This window comes from Amblyraja radiata, chromosome 21, assembly GCF_010909765.2.
Source record: "Amblyraja radiata isolate CabotCenter1 chromosome 21, sAmbRad1.1.pri, whole genome shotgun sequence".
Classification (NCBI taxonomy): Eukaryota; Metazoa; Chordata; class Chondrichthyes; order Rajiformes; family Rajidae; genus Amblyraja; species Amblyraja radiata.
Window position 1 is genome coordinate 29,260,918 of NC_045976.1, and position 15,561 is coordinate 29,276,478.

At 43.9% G+C, this 15,561-nt stretch overlaps 2 protein-coding genes across 13 annotated transcripts in view; one reads left to right on the forward strand and one right to left on the reverse strand.

Annotated features, from left to right (window-relative positions):
* Positions 1-9,108, reverse strand: part of srpk2 (SRSF protein kinase 2) — a 144,871-nt gene extending 135,763 nt beyond the window's left edge. The window contains exons 1-2 of one of the 5 annotated variants that reach the window (XM_033039899.1): positions 8,938-9,108; positions 8,707-8,767 (exon numbers count right to left, since the gene is read on the reverse strand). In XM_033039899.1, coding sequence (XP_032895790.1) covers positions 8,707-8,767; positions 8,938-9,067 — 191 coding nt within the window. In that variant the 5' untranslated portion in view covers positions 9,068-9,108. The remainder of the gene's footprint in view (positions 1-8,706; positions 8,768-8,937) is intronic. The other 4 variants (XM_033039898.1, XM_033039902.1, XM_033039900.1 and 1 more) reach the window with 4 other exon arrangements.
* A 2,237-nt stretch (positions 9,109-11,345) lies between these two features.
* The window catches only part of pus7 (pseudouridine synthase 7), a 44,635-nt gene continuing 40,419 nt past the window's right edge, over positions 11,346-15,561 (forward strand). For 4 of the 8 annotated variants that reach the window (XM_033039904.1, XM_033039906.1, XM_033039911.1 and 1 more), the window contains exons 1-2: positions 11,346-11,497; positions 13,232-13,717. In XM_033039904.1, the coding sequence (XP_032895795.1) occupies positions 11,424-11,497; positions 13,232-13,717 (560 nt within the window). In that variant the 5' untranslated portion in view covers positions 11,346-11,423. The remainder of the gene's footprint in view (positions 11,498-13,231; positions 13,718-15,561) is intronic. The other 4 variants (XM_033039907.1, XM_033039908.1, XM_033039909.1 and 1 more) reach the window with 4 other exon arrangements.

Consider the following 15,561-nt stretch of genomic DNA (forward strand, 5'->3'; position numbering starts at 1 on the left):
CTACTGACGGGTGGCACTAACATCTACGGGGGTGATACAGAGAGGTTGGTTATGGTGCATAGCAACTCCTATCTCATTAAGAACTAGACCCACTACAATTTGCCTACCGCCACAACAGGTCAACAGAGGATGCGATCTTGCTGGCTCTCCACTGGACACTGCAGCTCAGAGTTCAGCACCATCTTCCCCTCCAAATTGGTCATCAAGCTCATGGAACTGGGTCTCTGCACATCCCTCAGCAACTGGATCCTCGACTTCCTCATCAATCGACCACAATCAGTACAAATAGGCTGCAACATTTCCCCCTTGATAACAATCAGCATGGGAGCACCTCAAGGCTGTGTGCTTAGCCCTCTACTCACTCTCTATCCATGACTGTGTAGCCAGACACATTTCCAACTCCATCTTCAAATTCGCCAACGACACCACTGTTATTGGACAAATTATGGTTAACAATGAGTCAGAGTATTGGAGGGAAATCAATTGACTGACCAAACCGTGCCAGAACAGGCAGCACCTCTGAAGAATGCTGGCATTACCTTGCAGGCTTTGTCTTGCACAAAATGTTATCCCCTTATTATGTATCTATCTATAGACAGTAAATGGCTCGATTGTAATCATGTATTGTCTTTCCGCTGACTGGATAGCATGCAGAAGCTTTTCACTGTACCTCAGTACATGTGACAATAAACTAAACTGATAAACTAAACTGAATAGACACCAAATGCTGGAGTAACTCAATGGAGAAAAATGGAGAGTAATCTCTGGAGCAAATGGATAGGTGACATTTTGGGTCAGCACCCTTCTTCAAAGTGATTGTAGTGAAGGTGGGGGGGGGGGGGGGGGGGGGGGGGGGGGTGTGTGGACACGACTGAAGGAGAAGAAAGAACAGGACAAATTGGGGCTGATAGATGACCCCAGGCAAAGTGTTCCTCGATAGGCCGATTGTTGACTTGAAAGGGAGTGAGCCAAAGAGGGATACATCATTGCGAACTGTGGAACTGGTTAACGGATTTTTAGTAGAGGAAGAGGGGAGGAAGCAGGGAGAGGGAGGTTGGGTGAGATACTAAAGGATGAAGACATCTTGGATGTCTACTACAAACCTACCGACTCCCACAATTATCTTGACTACACTTCCTCCCACCCTGCCTCATGCAAAGACGCTAATCCCTACTCTTTAGTTTATCAGTTCAGTTTAGTTTATCATCTCCGCCACATCTGCTCCCAAGATGAAACTTTCTATACGAGGACATCCGATATGTCCTCATTCCTTAATGAACGTGGTTTCCCCCCAGATGGATCCCTCACCCGTATCTCATCTGTGTCCCGGAGTTCTGCCCTTGCTGTCTCTCGCTCCAAAGATGCATGCAAGTTCAAGAGTTCAAGTGCAAGAGAGTTTATTGTCATGAGTCCCTGATAGGACAATGAAATTCTTGCTTTGCTTTAGCACACCAGAACATAGTAGGCACGAATACAGAACAGATCAGTATGTCCATATACCATTGTATAAATATATACATACATGAATAAATAAACTGATAAAGTGCAAATAAACAGATTATTCGCTATTAATGTTCAGAGTTTTGTCTGAGCCGAGTTTAATAGCCTGATGGCTGTGGGGAAATAGCTATTCCTGTACCTGATCGTTGCAGTCTTCAGGCTCCTGTACCTTCTACCTGAAGGTAGTGGGGAGATGAGTGTATGGCCCAGATGGTGTGGGTCCTTGATGATACTGCCAGCCTTTTTGAAGCAGCGACTGTGATAGATCCCCTCGATGGAAGGGTGGTCAGAGCCGATGATGGACTGGGCAGTGTTTACTACTTTATGTAGTCTTTTCCGCTCCAGGGTGCTCAAGTTTCCGAACCAAGCCATGATGCAACAGTCAGCATGCTCTCTACTGTGCACCTGTAGAAATTAGAGAGAGTCCTCCTTGACATACCGACTCTCCTTAATCTTCTCAGGAAGTAGAGGCGCTGATGTGCTTTCTTTCTCCTCCGACATTTAGGTCACTTCCAATATGATTCCACCACTAATCACATCTCCACCCTCTCTGTAGAGACCGTTCATTATTCACTCCTTGGTTCACTCATTCCTTCCCACCCAAACCTCCCCCTCCACTGGTGCTTCCCCATGCACCTATCCACATGCCTCCTCCCTCGACTCCATCCAGAAATCCCAACAGCCTTTGCAGGTGAGACAGAGGTTCACATGCACCTCCTCTAACCTCATCTACTACATCTAACTGATGTAACTAGTAGAGTGGATAAGGGAGAACCAGTGGATTTGTTGTATCTGGACTTTCAGAAGGCTTTCGACAAGGTCCCACATAAGAGATTAGTATACAAACTTAAAGCACACGGTATTGGGGGTTCAGTATTGATGTGGATAGAGAACTGGCTGGCAGACAGGAAGCAAAGAGTAGGAGTAAACAGGTCCTTTTCAGAATGGCAGGCAGTGACTAGTGGGGTACCGCAAGGCTCAGTGCTGGGATCCCAGCTATTTACAATATATATTAATGATCTGGATGAGGGAATTGAATGCAACATCTCCAAGTTTGCGGATGACACGAAGCTGGGGGGCAGTGTTAGCTGTGAGGAGAATGCTAGGAGGCTGCAAGGTGACTTGGGTAGGTTGGGTGAGTGGGCAAATGCATGGCAGATGCAGTATAATGTGGATAAATGTGAGGTTATCCACTTTGGTGGCAAAAACAGGAAAGTAGACTATTATCTGAATGGTGGCCGATTAGGAAAAGGGGAGATGCAACGAGACCTGGGTGTCATGGTACACCAGTCATTGAAAGTAGGAATGCAGGTGTAGCAGGCAGTGAAGAAAGCAAATGGTATGTTAGCATTCATAGCAAAAGGATTTGAGTATAAGAGCAGGGAGGTTCTACTGCCGTTGTACAGGGTCTTGGTGAGACCACACCTGGAGTATTGCGTACAGTTTTGGTCTCCCAATCTGAGGAAAGACATTCTTGCCATAGAGGGAGTACAGAGAAGGTTCACCAGACTGATTCCTGGGATGGCAGGACTTTCATATGTAGAAAGACTGGATAGACTCAGCTTGTACACGCTAGAATTCAGAAGATTGAGGGGGAATCTTATAGCAACTTACAAAATTCTTGAGTGGTTGGACAGGCTAGATGCAGGAAGATTATTCCCGATGTTGGGGAAGTCCAGAACTAGGGGTCACAGTTTAAGGATAAGAGGGAAGTCTTTTAGGACCGAGATGAGAAAATCATTTTTTACACGGTGAATCTGTTGAATTCTCTGCCACAGAAGGTAGTTGAGGCCAGCTCATTGGCTATATTTAAGAGGGAGTTAGATGTGGCCCTTGTGGCTAAAGGGATCAGGGGGTATGGAGAGAAGGGCAGGGATGGGATACTGAGTTGGATGATCAGCCATGATCATATTGAATGGCGGTGCAGGCTCGAAGGGCCGAATGGCCTACTCCTGCACCTATTTTCTATGTTTCTATCCAGTGTTCCCAATATTGGCTCCTGTACATCAGCTAGACATAGCATAGACTTGGCGACCATTCTGCTCACTTGCGTTCTGTACGCCAAGGCCAACTGGATCTCCTGGTTGCTAACCACTTAAACTCCCCTTCCCATATTGACCTATCTGTCTTAAGCATCCTCCATTGATAGAATGAGGCCACATACAAATTGGAGGAACAATTTCCACTTGGGTAGCTTGTAACCCAGTGGTATGAACGTTGAATTTTTGAATTTTAGGTAACTTGTGCGAACACCTCCCTCCCCCTCTCATCTTCATCAAGGAACATTGAAATGTACAAGTTAGATATCAAGATAATTACAAGTAGTTGAAAAACAATATTAGCTTACCCAATCAACAAGATCCAATTTTACAATTCAAATAATACTTGATATTTTGGTGCAAAACGCAATGATCTACTTCCAATTTTTTGCTCTTTATGCACTCACATGGGTACTTAATATACCAATGTGATTAGCAAACCTGGATAAATATTTATTCACTGAAAAAGACAATATATAGTCTATAATAGAGCAAGAAACAGATCGCTCTCCAGTAGCTTAAGTAGTATCACTCCTGACTTCCTTCTTACAAGTATATGAATATCATTCTTATTCTTTGCCTTCAACTCCTTAAACACTTCACTAACATAGTTAGTTAAATTTAATGAAGTCCCCTCCAAGTACATACAAACCATACCTATTGGTGTTCCTCTGGTACCACTATTTATTTCTAATTTAACTTGAACGTTATTATTATAAATACACGTTGCCTCTCTCTCACACATCAGCAAATATTTCTCCAAGTACTCCGTCACATGGTCCTTATAAATTATAACTTCTCCAAAAAGACCAACAGTTCTATAATACAAAAGCAAAATACTGCAGTCACGAGAATTCTGAAATAAATAAGAAAATGATGGAAGCATTCAAATCAGATGGTATCGATGGAAAGCGTCAGATCGATGATCATTTAACAGAGCTGATATATAATTCCTGTATTTCATTCTCTCATCTTTCTAATGTATTGGAATATATAAAAATTTCCAGTCTCAAAAGGGTTTCCTAAATTAAGCTATATCCTTACCATGCTCCTCTAAAGCTTTGCGGTGGATAAAAAAAGTCTTTAGTTCCAATATTTATTATAATGCTCACTAAAATTAGTCATTCAAATTTCACCTTAACAATCTCCCCTCTCCCTCCCACACACACACACAAATATAAATAGCTGTTTAGTAGAACCTGTCCTGAGATCAGTAAACCATGTTACTAAACTGCCATTCCCGCCATTCATTCCCCATTGATTCCCGCCTGCCCCCACGGTGATATCACACTGGCCAACGAACTAAACACCTTCTTTGCCCGCTTCGAAACTGGCAAAACCACCAGGAGTGGAATAACCCCGGCCATGGCGGAGGGACAGGCCTTAACACTGAGCACTCAGTAGGTACAGTGCGATCTGCGTAGGATCAATCAACGCAAGGCTGCAGGTCCGGATGGAGTCCAGGGAAGGGTACTAAAGGACTGTGCTGTACAGCTGGCGGAGGTATTCACGAGAATCTTTAATCTGTCTCTATCTCTGGCAACGGTCCCCAAGTGCCTGAAAACAGCCACCATAGTGCCGTTGCCGAAAAAGTCTAAAGTCACCAACCTGAACGACTACCGCCCGGTTGCCCTAACTCCAATCCCAATGAAGTCCTTCAAAGGCTGGTCCTCTCCCACATCAAATCCAGCATCCCTGCCTCACTGGACTCTCATCAATTTGCATACAGGGCAAATAGATCGACAGAGGATGCCATCTCTCTGGCTCTTCGCACTGTCATGACTCACCTGGACAGACAGGGCACGTACGTGAGGATGCTCTTCATTGACTATAGCTCTGCATTCAATACGGTCATCCCCACCAAGCTCACCACCAAACTCCACCAGCTAGACCTCAGCTCGCCGATATGCGATTAGATCCTGAACTTTCTGACGGAGCGACCGCAGGTAGTGAGACTGGGCCCGCACCTGTCCTCCACTATCACCATGAGCACCGGCACACCACAGAGCTGTGTACTAAGCCCCATGCTCTACTCCCTCTTCACTCACGACTATGTTCCTGCATTCGACACCAACACCATCGTGAAGTTTGCAGACGACACAACAGTGATTGGGCTGATCACCAACGGTGATGAAACAAAATACAGAGCTGAGGTGCAGAACCTGGCGGACTGGTACGCAAGTAACAACTTGTCACTAAACACCTCCAAGACCAAGGAGCTGATTATTGACTTCAGGAGGTCCCATAATGGAGAATACGCCCCAATCTCCATTTACGGGGAAAGTGTGGAGAGAATGTCCAGCTTTAAGTTTCTGGGCACTCACATTTCAGAGGACCTCATATGGTAAACCAACACCGCTGCGCTGGTCAAGAAGGCACAGCAACGACTGTTCTTCCTGAGGACATTAAAAAAGACTGGTCTGCCCCAACAGCTGCTGACAACCTTCTACCGCTGCACCACAGAGAGCATATTAACGTATGGCATCTCTGTGTGGCATCTCAGCTGCACGGAGGCGGAGAGGAGAGCTCTTCAGCGCATCGTTCACTGAGCGCAGAGGATTATTGGGACACAGCTACCAGCCTTGGAGGGCATCTACCACACACGGTGCCTCAGGAAGGCCGTCAGCATCCATAAAGACTCCTCACACCCTTGTAACGGACTGTTCGAACTACTTCCCTCCGGCAGACGTTACAAGGCCTTCTACGCCCAAACCTCCAGACTCAGAAACAGCTTTATTCCTAGAGCTATAGCGGCTCTGAACCGGCCCTGCTGAGTGCCCCCCATCCCCCCTGGACTGTCTCCCTCAGATGCTCACGTCGCACAGTTTATTTATTTATTTTACTTTTTTGACATCGGTTGGAAGCTGCATACTAAATCTCGTTGCACTGATGTGCAATGACAATAAAAGATATTATTATTATTATTATTATTATTATTATTATTATTATTATCCAATTCACATCTGCTGTTTGTTAACAATCATTTGGAGTTTAGTCACTAACAGCTGGACGTGCTTACTAGAAATTACATGTCATCCAGAACTGACTATTGGTCAAAAGAGTGCAATTATAGTCCAAAAATCAAGCTAAGTTTGATACGTAAACAATTTGGTGCAAAAGTAAAACCAGGACTCGTTAAAAAAGTCTCAATCTTTATTCTTCACATTAATATTAGGCTGCTGCCAATAAGTACATTATGTTTAATATGTAAATCAACTGCAATACAGAATTGCAGACATCATATTTGTATCCATGGCTGCAGAAGAACAATGTTAATAAAGAATACCCATCAGTCAGATTGCTCTTTTTATACGTAGATCACTAAAAAGGAAATGCTAGAGACCTAGTGAGAGCCAGCTTTTTACACACTACTTCCTGTACGGCATGGTCTCTCAACACAACTGAACTGTCTAAATATTCTCAAAATTCTGTCCTGCAGAGCACCTTCTGATATTGGTCTAAAAGTGGGAAGGAAAAGTAATATAAAATATAGATTATTTTGGGTCTTGACATATTGTGGGCCTGTTGTGACTCAATTGTTTTTCTTACAACACTAACCACACTACAATATGAAATGCATTATTTGAAGCAAGCTTTGTTTTGCATCAATTTGCTTATTAAGAGATATTCCAATTGCGCTGTTGCATATTTTGCATTTTTTAAAAAATATCACATGGCTGGTTGATATTGTGTTAGTATGCTTCCGGTACCATTGCTTATGAAAAAAATCTACAAACGCTTTCAGTGAGCAGACCTTCAGCTCCTGCACCCTATATTATTTCTCTATTAATTATGAGCATGGAACATCATTCAAGAACATTTCCATACAAGATATGAACCAATTAACAAGAAATTGCTCAAAGTGTTAGAAAACAAGACTACAATTAAGCATTGAAGATATGGCAGTTACATACTTCCAAAATTATTAGGATTTCTAGCAATTTAGAATTCATAAACAAAAGTTAGAACTCATAAACCCTCCAAAGATCTTTATAATGCTATAGATTGAATTGACTAAGGAGTTGATCATCATTTTAGGATTCTATAAGAGCCAACTGGACCCACCATGACTGTGCCAAGTTTCTCACAGTATTCTGCGACCAGCTCCAATTCCTAGCTATTTCTCCATGGCTTCCTTTTCAAGAAGATTCATTATCACCCATATAGTTGTCTAGAATAATGTTGATGTTGACATCAGTTTAGTTCAAATATTTTAGGTACAACTTACGGCCAGTGTGTTTCTTCTTTGGTGTTGTCAGTTGATAAAAACAAATCAGTCCAGGTATATGAGGAAGAAGTTACCATAAACAAGTAAAACACCATCTGTGGCATGTCTGTCCTTTCACTAGATTGATGCAGCAGCTTGTTGCAAACAAACCAATCACACTCTATACCTCCGATAGGACATCTATTCCCTCTTCCTTGATGATCCTTGGCCTAATGTACGGAATGGATGAAAAGTTGAAAGAATAAGCAACTGATCAGCATTAAAATCTCATCTGTTAGCGAAGAATTAGTCCAATCTCTTTAATATACTGTAATAAAGAAATCCCTCCTCAGTTTAGTACAAACTCATGGATCAGGAACAAACAGATATTCAAATATTACCCAAAACACACAATACAATACAAATTAGCAGCGAGAGCCATCATGCTTTTGGGAAAGAAAAGCCTATTAGGCACTGTTACTAAAGTGACATTACATGCATATTATAGAAGCCTCACATGCCTACACTGCACAGGAGTATCAATTAATTCCTCAAGAAAATACCATTCTACACAGAAGAATGCACATCAACTTTGCAGAGAATTTATACTTGCTGGCATGTTGTTCAGAAATATTTGAAAGCACTATAAACCACAAATTAAATGTACTACCAAATTAAGCCAAGCACACGTCCTACAAAATGGTAATGAAAAAGCTGATATTTCTCAAAATTAACTTTAGCATGAAGGTAAACGTTAAACAATACAAAGGACGTAATAGTGCATATACATAAACAAACACTAAATAATTTCACGACAATACACCACTGCTTTGCACCATCAGCCAGTGTAAAAAAAAACCTTTTTATGCCCAAGCCAGCATTATACGAGATACAGCAACAGCAGGGGGAGGAGCAATAGCATCAATTGAACAAATACACACCACTCTTTAATACACTCACTTTTTATGAGCCTTTTCTTTCTTTCCTTTCGGCCTCCTCTTTCGAGCTTGAATGGCAAGGACTGATAAGGCAAGAAATAATAGAAGAAAAATTAAAAAACCGAAACTAAAAAACCTTATCTCAAACACAAAACCCTCTCAATCGTACAGTGTGTTATCCGTGGCTGTATGTTTTAAGAGAGTCTGGTGTGTAAACTGAGTGGCGAACAGCCTTCTATTTGCATTTTTTTACCTTTCCTGGAACTCATTTTTCCAGCCGGGATTGTCCTCGCTGAGCCGCGCGCAGGCGCAACCGTCAACTCCCAGGCGCTCGAGCGCAAGGAAACGCGGTTGACCCATACACAAGCGACGTCACAGGCCATGCACGGAAAGCATCTCAATGAAAGGCCAGCATCAAAGATGCAAAGTGTGTAGGAAGCATGCCAGTGGGCACCTTACACCCTAGCCGTATGAATTAATATTAATGTCTCTAACTTCAAGTAATCCTCTCTCTCCATCCCTACCCCCATCACCCTGATTCTCCCACTGATTTCACTGTCCACCTGATTAATTTTACTCTTTGTATGCCTTGTCACCTGCCCCTCAGCCAACAATGAACCATTCTACATTTCTTTGGTGATCATCTGCTTTGATCTGTCGTTTTCACACCTTACCCTTCCTCATCCTTCCTCAGAGATGAGAAAAAAAATTTTCGCACAGAGAGTGGTGAATCTCTGGAACTCTCTGCCACAGAAGGTAGTTGAGGCCATTTCATTGGCTATATTTAAGAGGGAGTTAGATGTGGCCCTTGTGTACTGAGTTGGATGATCAGCCATGATCATATTGAATGGCGGTGCTGGCTCAAAGGGCCGACTGGCCTACTCCTGCACCTATTTTCTATGTCTATGTTTTTATCTCTACTTTCTCTCTTCCCAGACTCTTGGTCTGAAGAAGGGTCTGGACCCGAAACGTCACCCATTCTTTCTCTCCAGGGATGCTGCCTGCCAGTCCTGTTGAGTTACTCCAGGATTTTGTCTATCAAAGATGGAAAAATACCCTCAAACCTCATCTTTCTCTAAACATCATAATCCTTAATTTTTTCAGCATCAATTAGATAATGAACCATTTTACTTTAAATAATTTAAACATTCATCTTCAGTTTTATGATATACTGATTTACTTATTCATGCTTTATCTTCCTGTTAACCTTGAGTTCGTGAAAAATGAATTTTATATTGTTTAGTCCCAAACATTAATTGCGCACAAGTTATTGATAAATATAAAATGAGTTGGTACATGAAATTATGAGCAGCATAAATAGGATGGTCACTGTTGTAAACATGTTAAGAACATGTAAACATGTAAAGAACTGTATAGACACAGTCAGGTGTTCAAAGTCAGCTTTATCCAAGGATAGGGGTGCCTAAAGTAGACATAGATTTACCAGAGGAGAACGATTTAAAAGGGGCCCAAGCAGCAACAGTTGCTAGTGGGGTGCCCCAAGACTCAGTGCTGGGACCCCTCAATGTTCAGTGGCAGGACACTAGACTGACCCTCCTCCAGAGCCCTCACATCGGCTGCACCAAGCTTCAGTGCGTCCCTCAACATGTCTCCAACAGTGTGGAATGGGCCAGTCGGCAACATTCCCTGGCTGACGTCCCCCTGTGCCAAGAGATCATAAGTTTCAGGCAGAACACAAAGCATCTTTCATCGAGAAGACCTTCGTCTTCCAGCAGCACTTGAAGTCTGTCTCCAGGTATATCCCTGGGAACAGCCTGTGTATCAGGGAATCCTCTGTACCCGAGCTGTTCAGGATGAACCGTGCGTGACAAGGACCTTTGCACCCTTCTCCAGACCTTCTTTGCAAATCCACACTGCAAAGAGGTGGGCAACCATAAAATTTGGACAGGTACATAGATAAGAAAGGCGCAGAGGGATATGGAGCAAACACAAGCAAATGGAACTAGCTCAAGTAGACAACTTGGTTGTCATGGATGAGTTGGTAAGGGCCTGTTTCTATGCTGTTTAACTCTTTGACTCAATGAATACAGTTGTTAATTTCAACCTGATAGTGATCTGCCTCACTGTTGTTGCTAACAGATACAACAGTTCTTCCAAAACATTTAACTCTCGCAAACTGCTTCACCTTTCACCTTCCGTTCCCCCTTCCACCACCCCTTCCTCTTTCACCCTCCCTTCCCCCTGCATTCTCTCCCTTCCCTCTACTCTCTTGCCCCATTCCTGCCCCTTCCCATACTTCCTCTCCCCCCATTCCTTCCAATCCCCGCACTTCCTCTCCCCACCAAAGATTATAGAGGAGCTCCTCTATAACCTTTGCTCCCCACCTTTCCTTTCCTCCACGCCATCCGCCCCTCCTCCTCTCCTTAAATCCTCCTCTCCTTAAACCCCCCTCCCCAACACCCCCTCCTCTCCATCAACACCCCCGCCTCTCCTTCAACCACCCCATTCCCTTACTCTTTCCCCACCGTCAACCCCATCCTCGCCCACGTCTGCCCTTAACCCCCTCTCCACACGCCCTCTCCTTCTCCACACGCCCTCTCCTTCTCCACACGCCCTCTCCTTCTCCGTACGCTCCTCCTTCACGCCCTCCCCTTCTCCGTACGCTCCTCCTTCACGACTTCCCCCTGTTCCTACCCCGCCAACACTTCTCCAACTGCAGCAAATGTTTGCTGCAATAGCGGATATTGCGCCGACCTCTGTAGCGCGCGCGCGCGGCCAATGAGCATGAGTCGGGGTGGCAGCCCGGCTGCAGCACGTGTTTCCGCTCTGCCTGTAACCTGCTGCATGTTGTGGTGAGTAATGATGGGGTTGTTGGGACTCTTCCCCAAGCACTCGGGGTGGGCAAGATATCGTAGGTAACGTATGTGACACCGTGCGATGAGCCGAGGGCTTGTAATAAATCGCCTAGTTTGCACCCTCCATTCCCTCTTGGACATCCGTTGGTGTGAAGATAATGACCCCCTGTAGTGGATTGTAGTTATTGCTTATACTTTACGCGTAAATTAATTATGGATATGTACAAATATTAATTTATGTTGCAAAATCAGAGGCAGAGCAAGAAAAGGCTTGTTATTTTGGGTACAACAGAGTACAGATGAGCTGTAAACAAAAACAAATGTCCAGTGAAATAGAAAAAGGGAATTGGAGCTTTGCATACGAAGGAAATACATCCTACATGGAACATTTTTCTCAAAAGGAAATAGATCCCATAAGGAGTTAGGACGTAGCATCATAAACGTAATGGGAATTGTCAACTACAGAATATAGTGGAAAACCAGGCTGGAATTATGAGGCTGCATTATGAGAAACAGTAATTGATAGACATTTGGAATAAAAGAAAATACTACATATATTCAGTAGTTCAAGTAACCTATGAAGAGAGATGAAAAAACGAATTTAAGTTAAGATCATTTGTCTGCAACCTCAAAACCTACCTGGTCTGACATAGATAGGAAAACCATGTTGAAATTGCTAAATTCACTATTGAGCAGCAAGAGCTGCAGTATATCAATACAGAAAGCCAGGTCCTGGTCCTTGAGCTTATGATGACCTACATGGGAAGAATGGTATGTCAAAGTGAGAGATGGGGGCAGGATGAAAAATTGAAGTGAGAGAGCAGGATGCTCTGTGACACCCTTGCAGACTGAATGCATGTGTTCTGCAAAGTCGTCACTCAATCTCTGGTTTCTTCAATGTCTCGGATACTGCACCATGAAATTGAAGTGCAAATAAATTGTTGCTTCACTGTTTAGGAATTTACTGGATGGTAGTAAAGGACCACCTGAAGTGTAATGAGAGGAAGAGGATCTATATGATTAACGGGGGTCATAGTCCAGCAGAATGTTTGAGAAGGTGTCTGAAAACTAATATTTTACCTCTGAGAGGTAGAGCCATTTGTCAACAGATTTCATCTTTCTTATGACACAGTTTCTTTCAGCCTATTGGATCAATGCCAATTCCATAGGACAGATTACCTCCACCTCCTTATTTCTCAGTAGCCTTGCAATTTTATTCTCTTGCATGGTTTTAGCTAGGCCAAGAGATTGGTTAGGCTGGGTTTGTTTTCCCTTGAGGGAAGGAGGCTGAGGGCTAATCTGATTGAGTCATTTAAAATGATTGGAGTCATACGTAATGTAGATAGAAAAAGGTAGGGGAATCAAAAACAAGACATAGGTGAAAGGTGTGAATTTTAAAAGGGATGCCTGTATATTTCCTTCCCTTTAAACTCGATGGGTTCACAGGCATCCTTATCACGCCATGTAACATTTAAAAAAAAAGTAAAATAAAAATGTGTGGGGCTATTATTACAAGTCACTTACACAGTCAGAAAATCTGTTACACCACTGTTGCCAAAGGTGTATCAGCAAAAGTAAAACTAGAAAGGAAATTCTAAGTTCCCCTGTATTATGCTTTGTGTCTCTGTGTAATCTTAAGTGACCATCATGTTTTTTGGATGTTTTCTAGAGGATGTGAATCTTAGTGAACTATTTTAAGTTTTGAAGAAATCCATATTCTTGTTGCTTTAGGATTTTCTCTTTCCGTCAAGTTTTTAGAAATATTCTCTGTCATGTGCCTTTGAAAGTCCATGACAGTCAAAAAAAATATTGGCTACATATGAGAAAAGTAAACGTGTCTACATTACTCAGCAAGATGGAAGAAAACGAAGCAAGTAATCTTTCTGTAAAACGTCCTTGCCCAGATCATGGTGAAGACCAATGTGAGCAAGACCATCATAAAAAGACCAAACTTTCAGAACCTAGTGCTTCTAATCCGTCTACTTTTTGCAAACATACTGAGAGTATTGAAAGTGGTTTGCAGGCCGTTTCTTCCAGCCAAGATGAAAATAATGGAAAAAGCATTGTGGAAGAAGCAGATGCCGTGCTTCAGGAGGACGAAGAAGGCAATGGAGACAGCTTTGCTGATATGATGAAACACGGCTTGGTTGAGCAGGATGTTGGAATCACAAAGTTTGTCAGCATTCATGAAGGCTTCTCAGGAATACTAAAGGAAAGGTAAAGATAAGTGTAGATTGTATTTCACAAAACTGAAATTAAATTAAACTGCAAGATTCATTATGTAGACAAAAAATCCTGGAGAAACTGAACGGGTGAGGCAGCATCTATGAAGAGAAGGAATTGGCGACATTTCGGGTCGAGACCCATCAGACCGATGTCGGGGGTGTGGGAAAAAGAAAGGAAGTAGTTGGAGACAGTAGGACTTGTGGGAGAACTGGGAAGGGCAAAGGTAAGGAGGGAGAAAGCAGGGCTACCTAAAATTTGAGAAGTCAATGTTCATACCGCTGGGGTGTAAACTACCCAAGCGAAACATGAGGTGCTGTTCCTCCAACTTGCACTGGGCCTCACTCTGACAATGGAGGAGGCCCAGGACAGAAAGGTCAGATTGGGAATGGGAGGGGGTTGAAGTGCTGAATAACTGGGCGATCAAATTGGTTAAGACGGACTGAGCGGAGGTGTTCAGCGAAGCGATCGCCGAGCCTGCGCTTGGTTTTGCCGATGTAGAGAAGTTGACATCTGGAACAGCGGATGAAGTAGACGAGGTTGGAGGAGGTGCAGGTGAACATCTGCCTCACCTGGAAAGACTGATTTCGTCCTTGGATGGAGTCAAGGGGGGAGGTAAAGGGACAAGTGTTGCATTTCCTGCGGTTGCAGGGAAAAGTACTCGTGGAGGGGGTGGTTTGGGTGGGAAGGGACGAATTGACCAGAGAGTTATGGAGGGAACGGTCTTTGCGGAAAGCAGAAAGGGGAGTAGATGGGAAGATGTTGCCAGTAGAGGGATCCCGTTGGAGGCGAAAATGTCTGAGGACCACATGTTGTATGCAACAGCCGATGGAGTGGAAGGTGAGGACAAGGGGGACTGTCCTTGTTAAGAAGAGGAGCAAGAGCAGAGCTGCAGGATATAGAGGAGACCATGGTGAGAGCCCCATCCAAAATGGAAGATGGGATTCATTATGTATTTTGCATAAAGACATTTTCAATTTGTTTTTTTTAATTTTGTTTTTTAACAAACGTACTTGCTCTTTTTTACAATTCGCTCTAGTTAAAATATATAACAAATAAACATTTTAATGGCTTTCTCTCTGAAACCTAGTTTTGAGTAGAAATTAACTTTTGTTAATTAAATGACCACAGAATAGTACAGTGCAGGAACATAACCTTTGGCTCATGATGTACATGTCGAACATAATCCCTTCTGCCTGCACTTGATTCATATCCCTTCATTCTTTGCATATTCAAGTGCTTATCTAAAAATGCTCTTAAACTCCACTATTGAATCTGCTATCATCATTATCTCTGGCAGCACGTTCCTGGCACCTTATACTCAGTGCAAAAAAAACTGTGCACATCTCCTTTGAAATTTGTGTTTCTTATCTTAAATATTTGACTCGACACCTGAGTAAAAGCGAGTTCGGTATTCCGACTGCGCATGCCCAGGTAATAGGTCACTCGCTATAAACATTCTCGGCAACGGTGGTGCTGCGTTGTGTGCAGGCTTGCGTTTCGTCCGTGGTCAGCGCGGGCCCAGCTCTCCGCCGCTGCGGGTGCTGTTGAGTTGCTGCTGAGCTGTCCCAGTCTCTTCCCGGGTGTCCCGTCCCTGTCCGGGGTGGCCCTGGGTTGGCGGGGCGGCCCCGGACTTGCAGCCAGCACTGCAGCCGCAGGCTCTAGCTCGGCTCTGCCTGTCCCGCCGGGTTGGCCAGCAGCCCTGGACTGGTGGAGTCGGGCATGGCTCCCCATCGCTGCGGGCGCTGTTGCTGCTGAGCCGTCCCCGTCCCCTACCGGGTGTCCCATCCCTGTCCGGAGGTGTCCGGGTTGGCCCTGGGGCCCCGGACTTGCAGCCG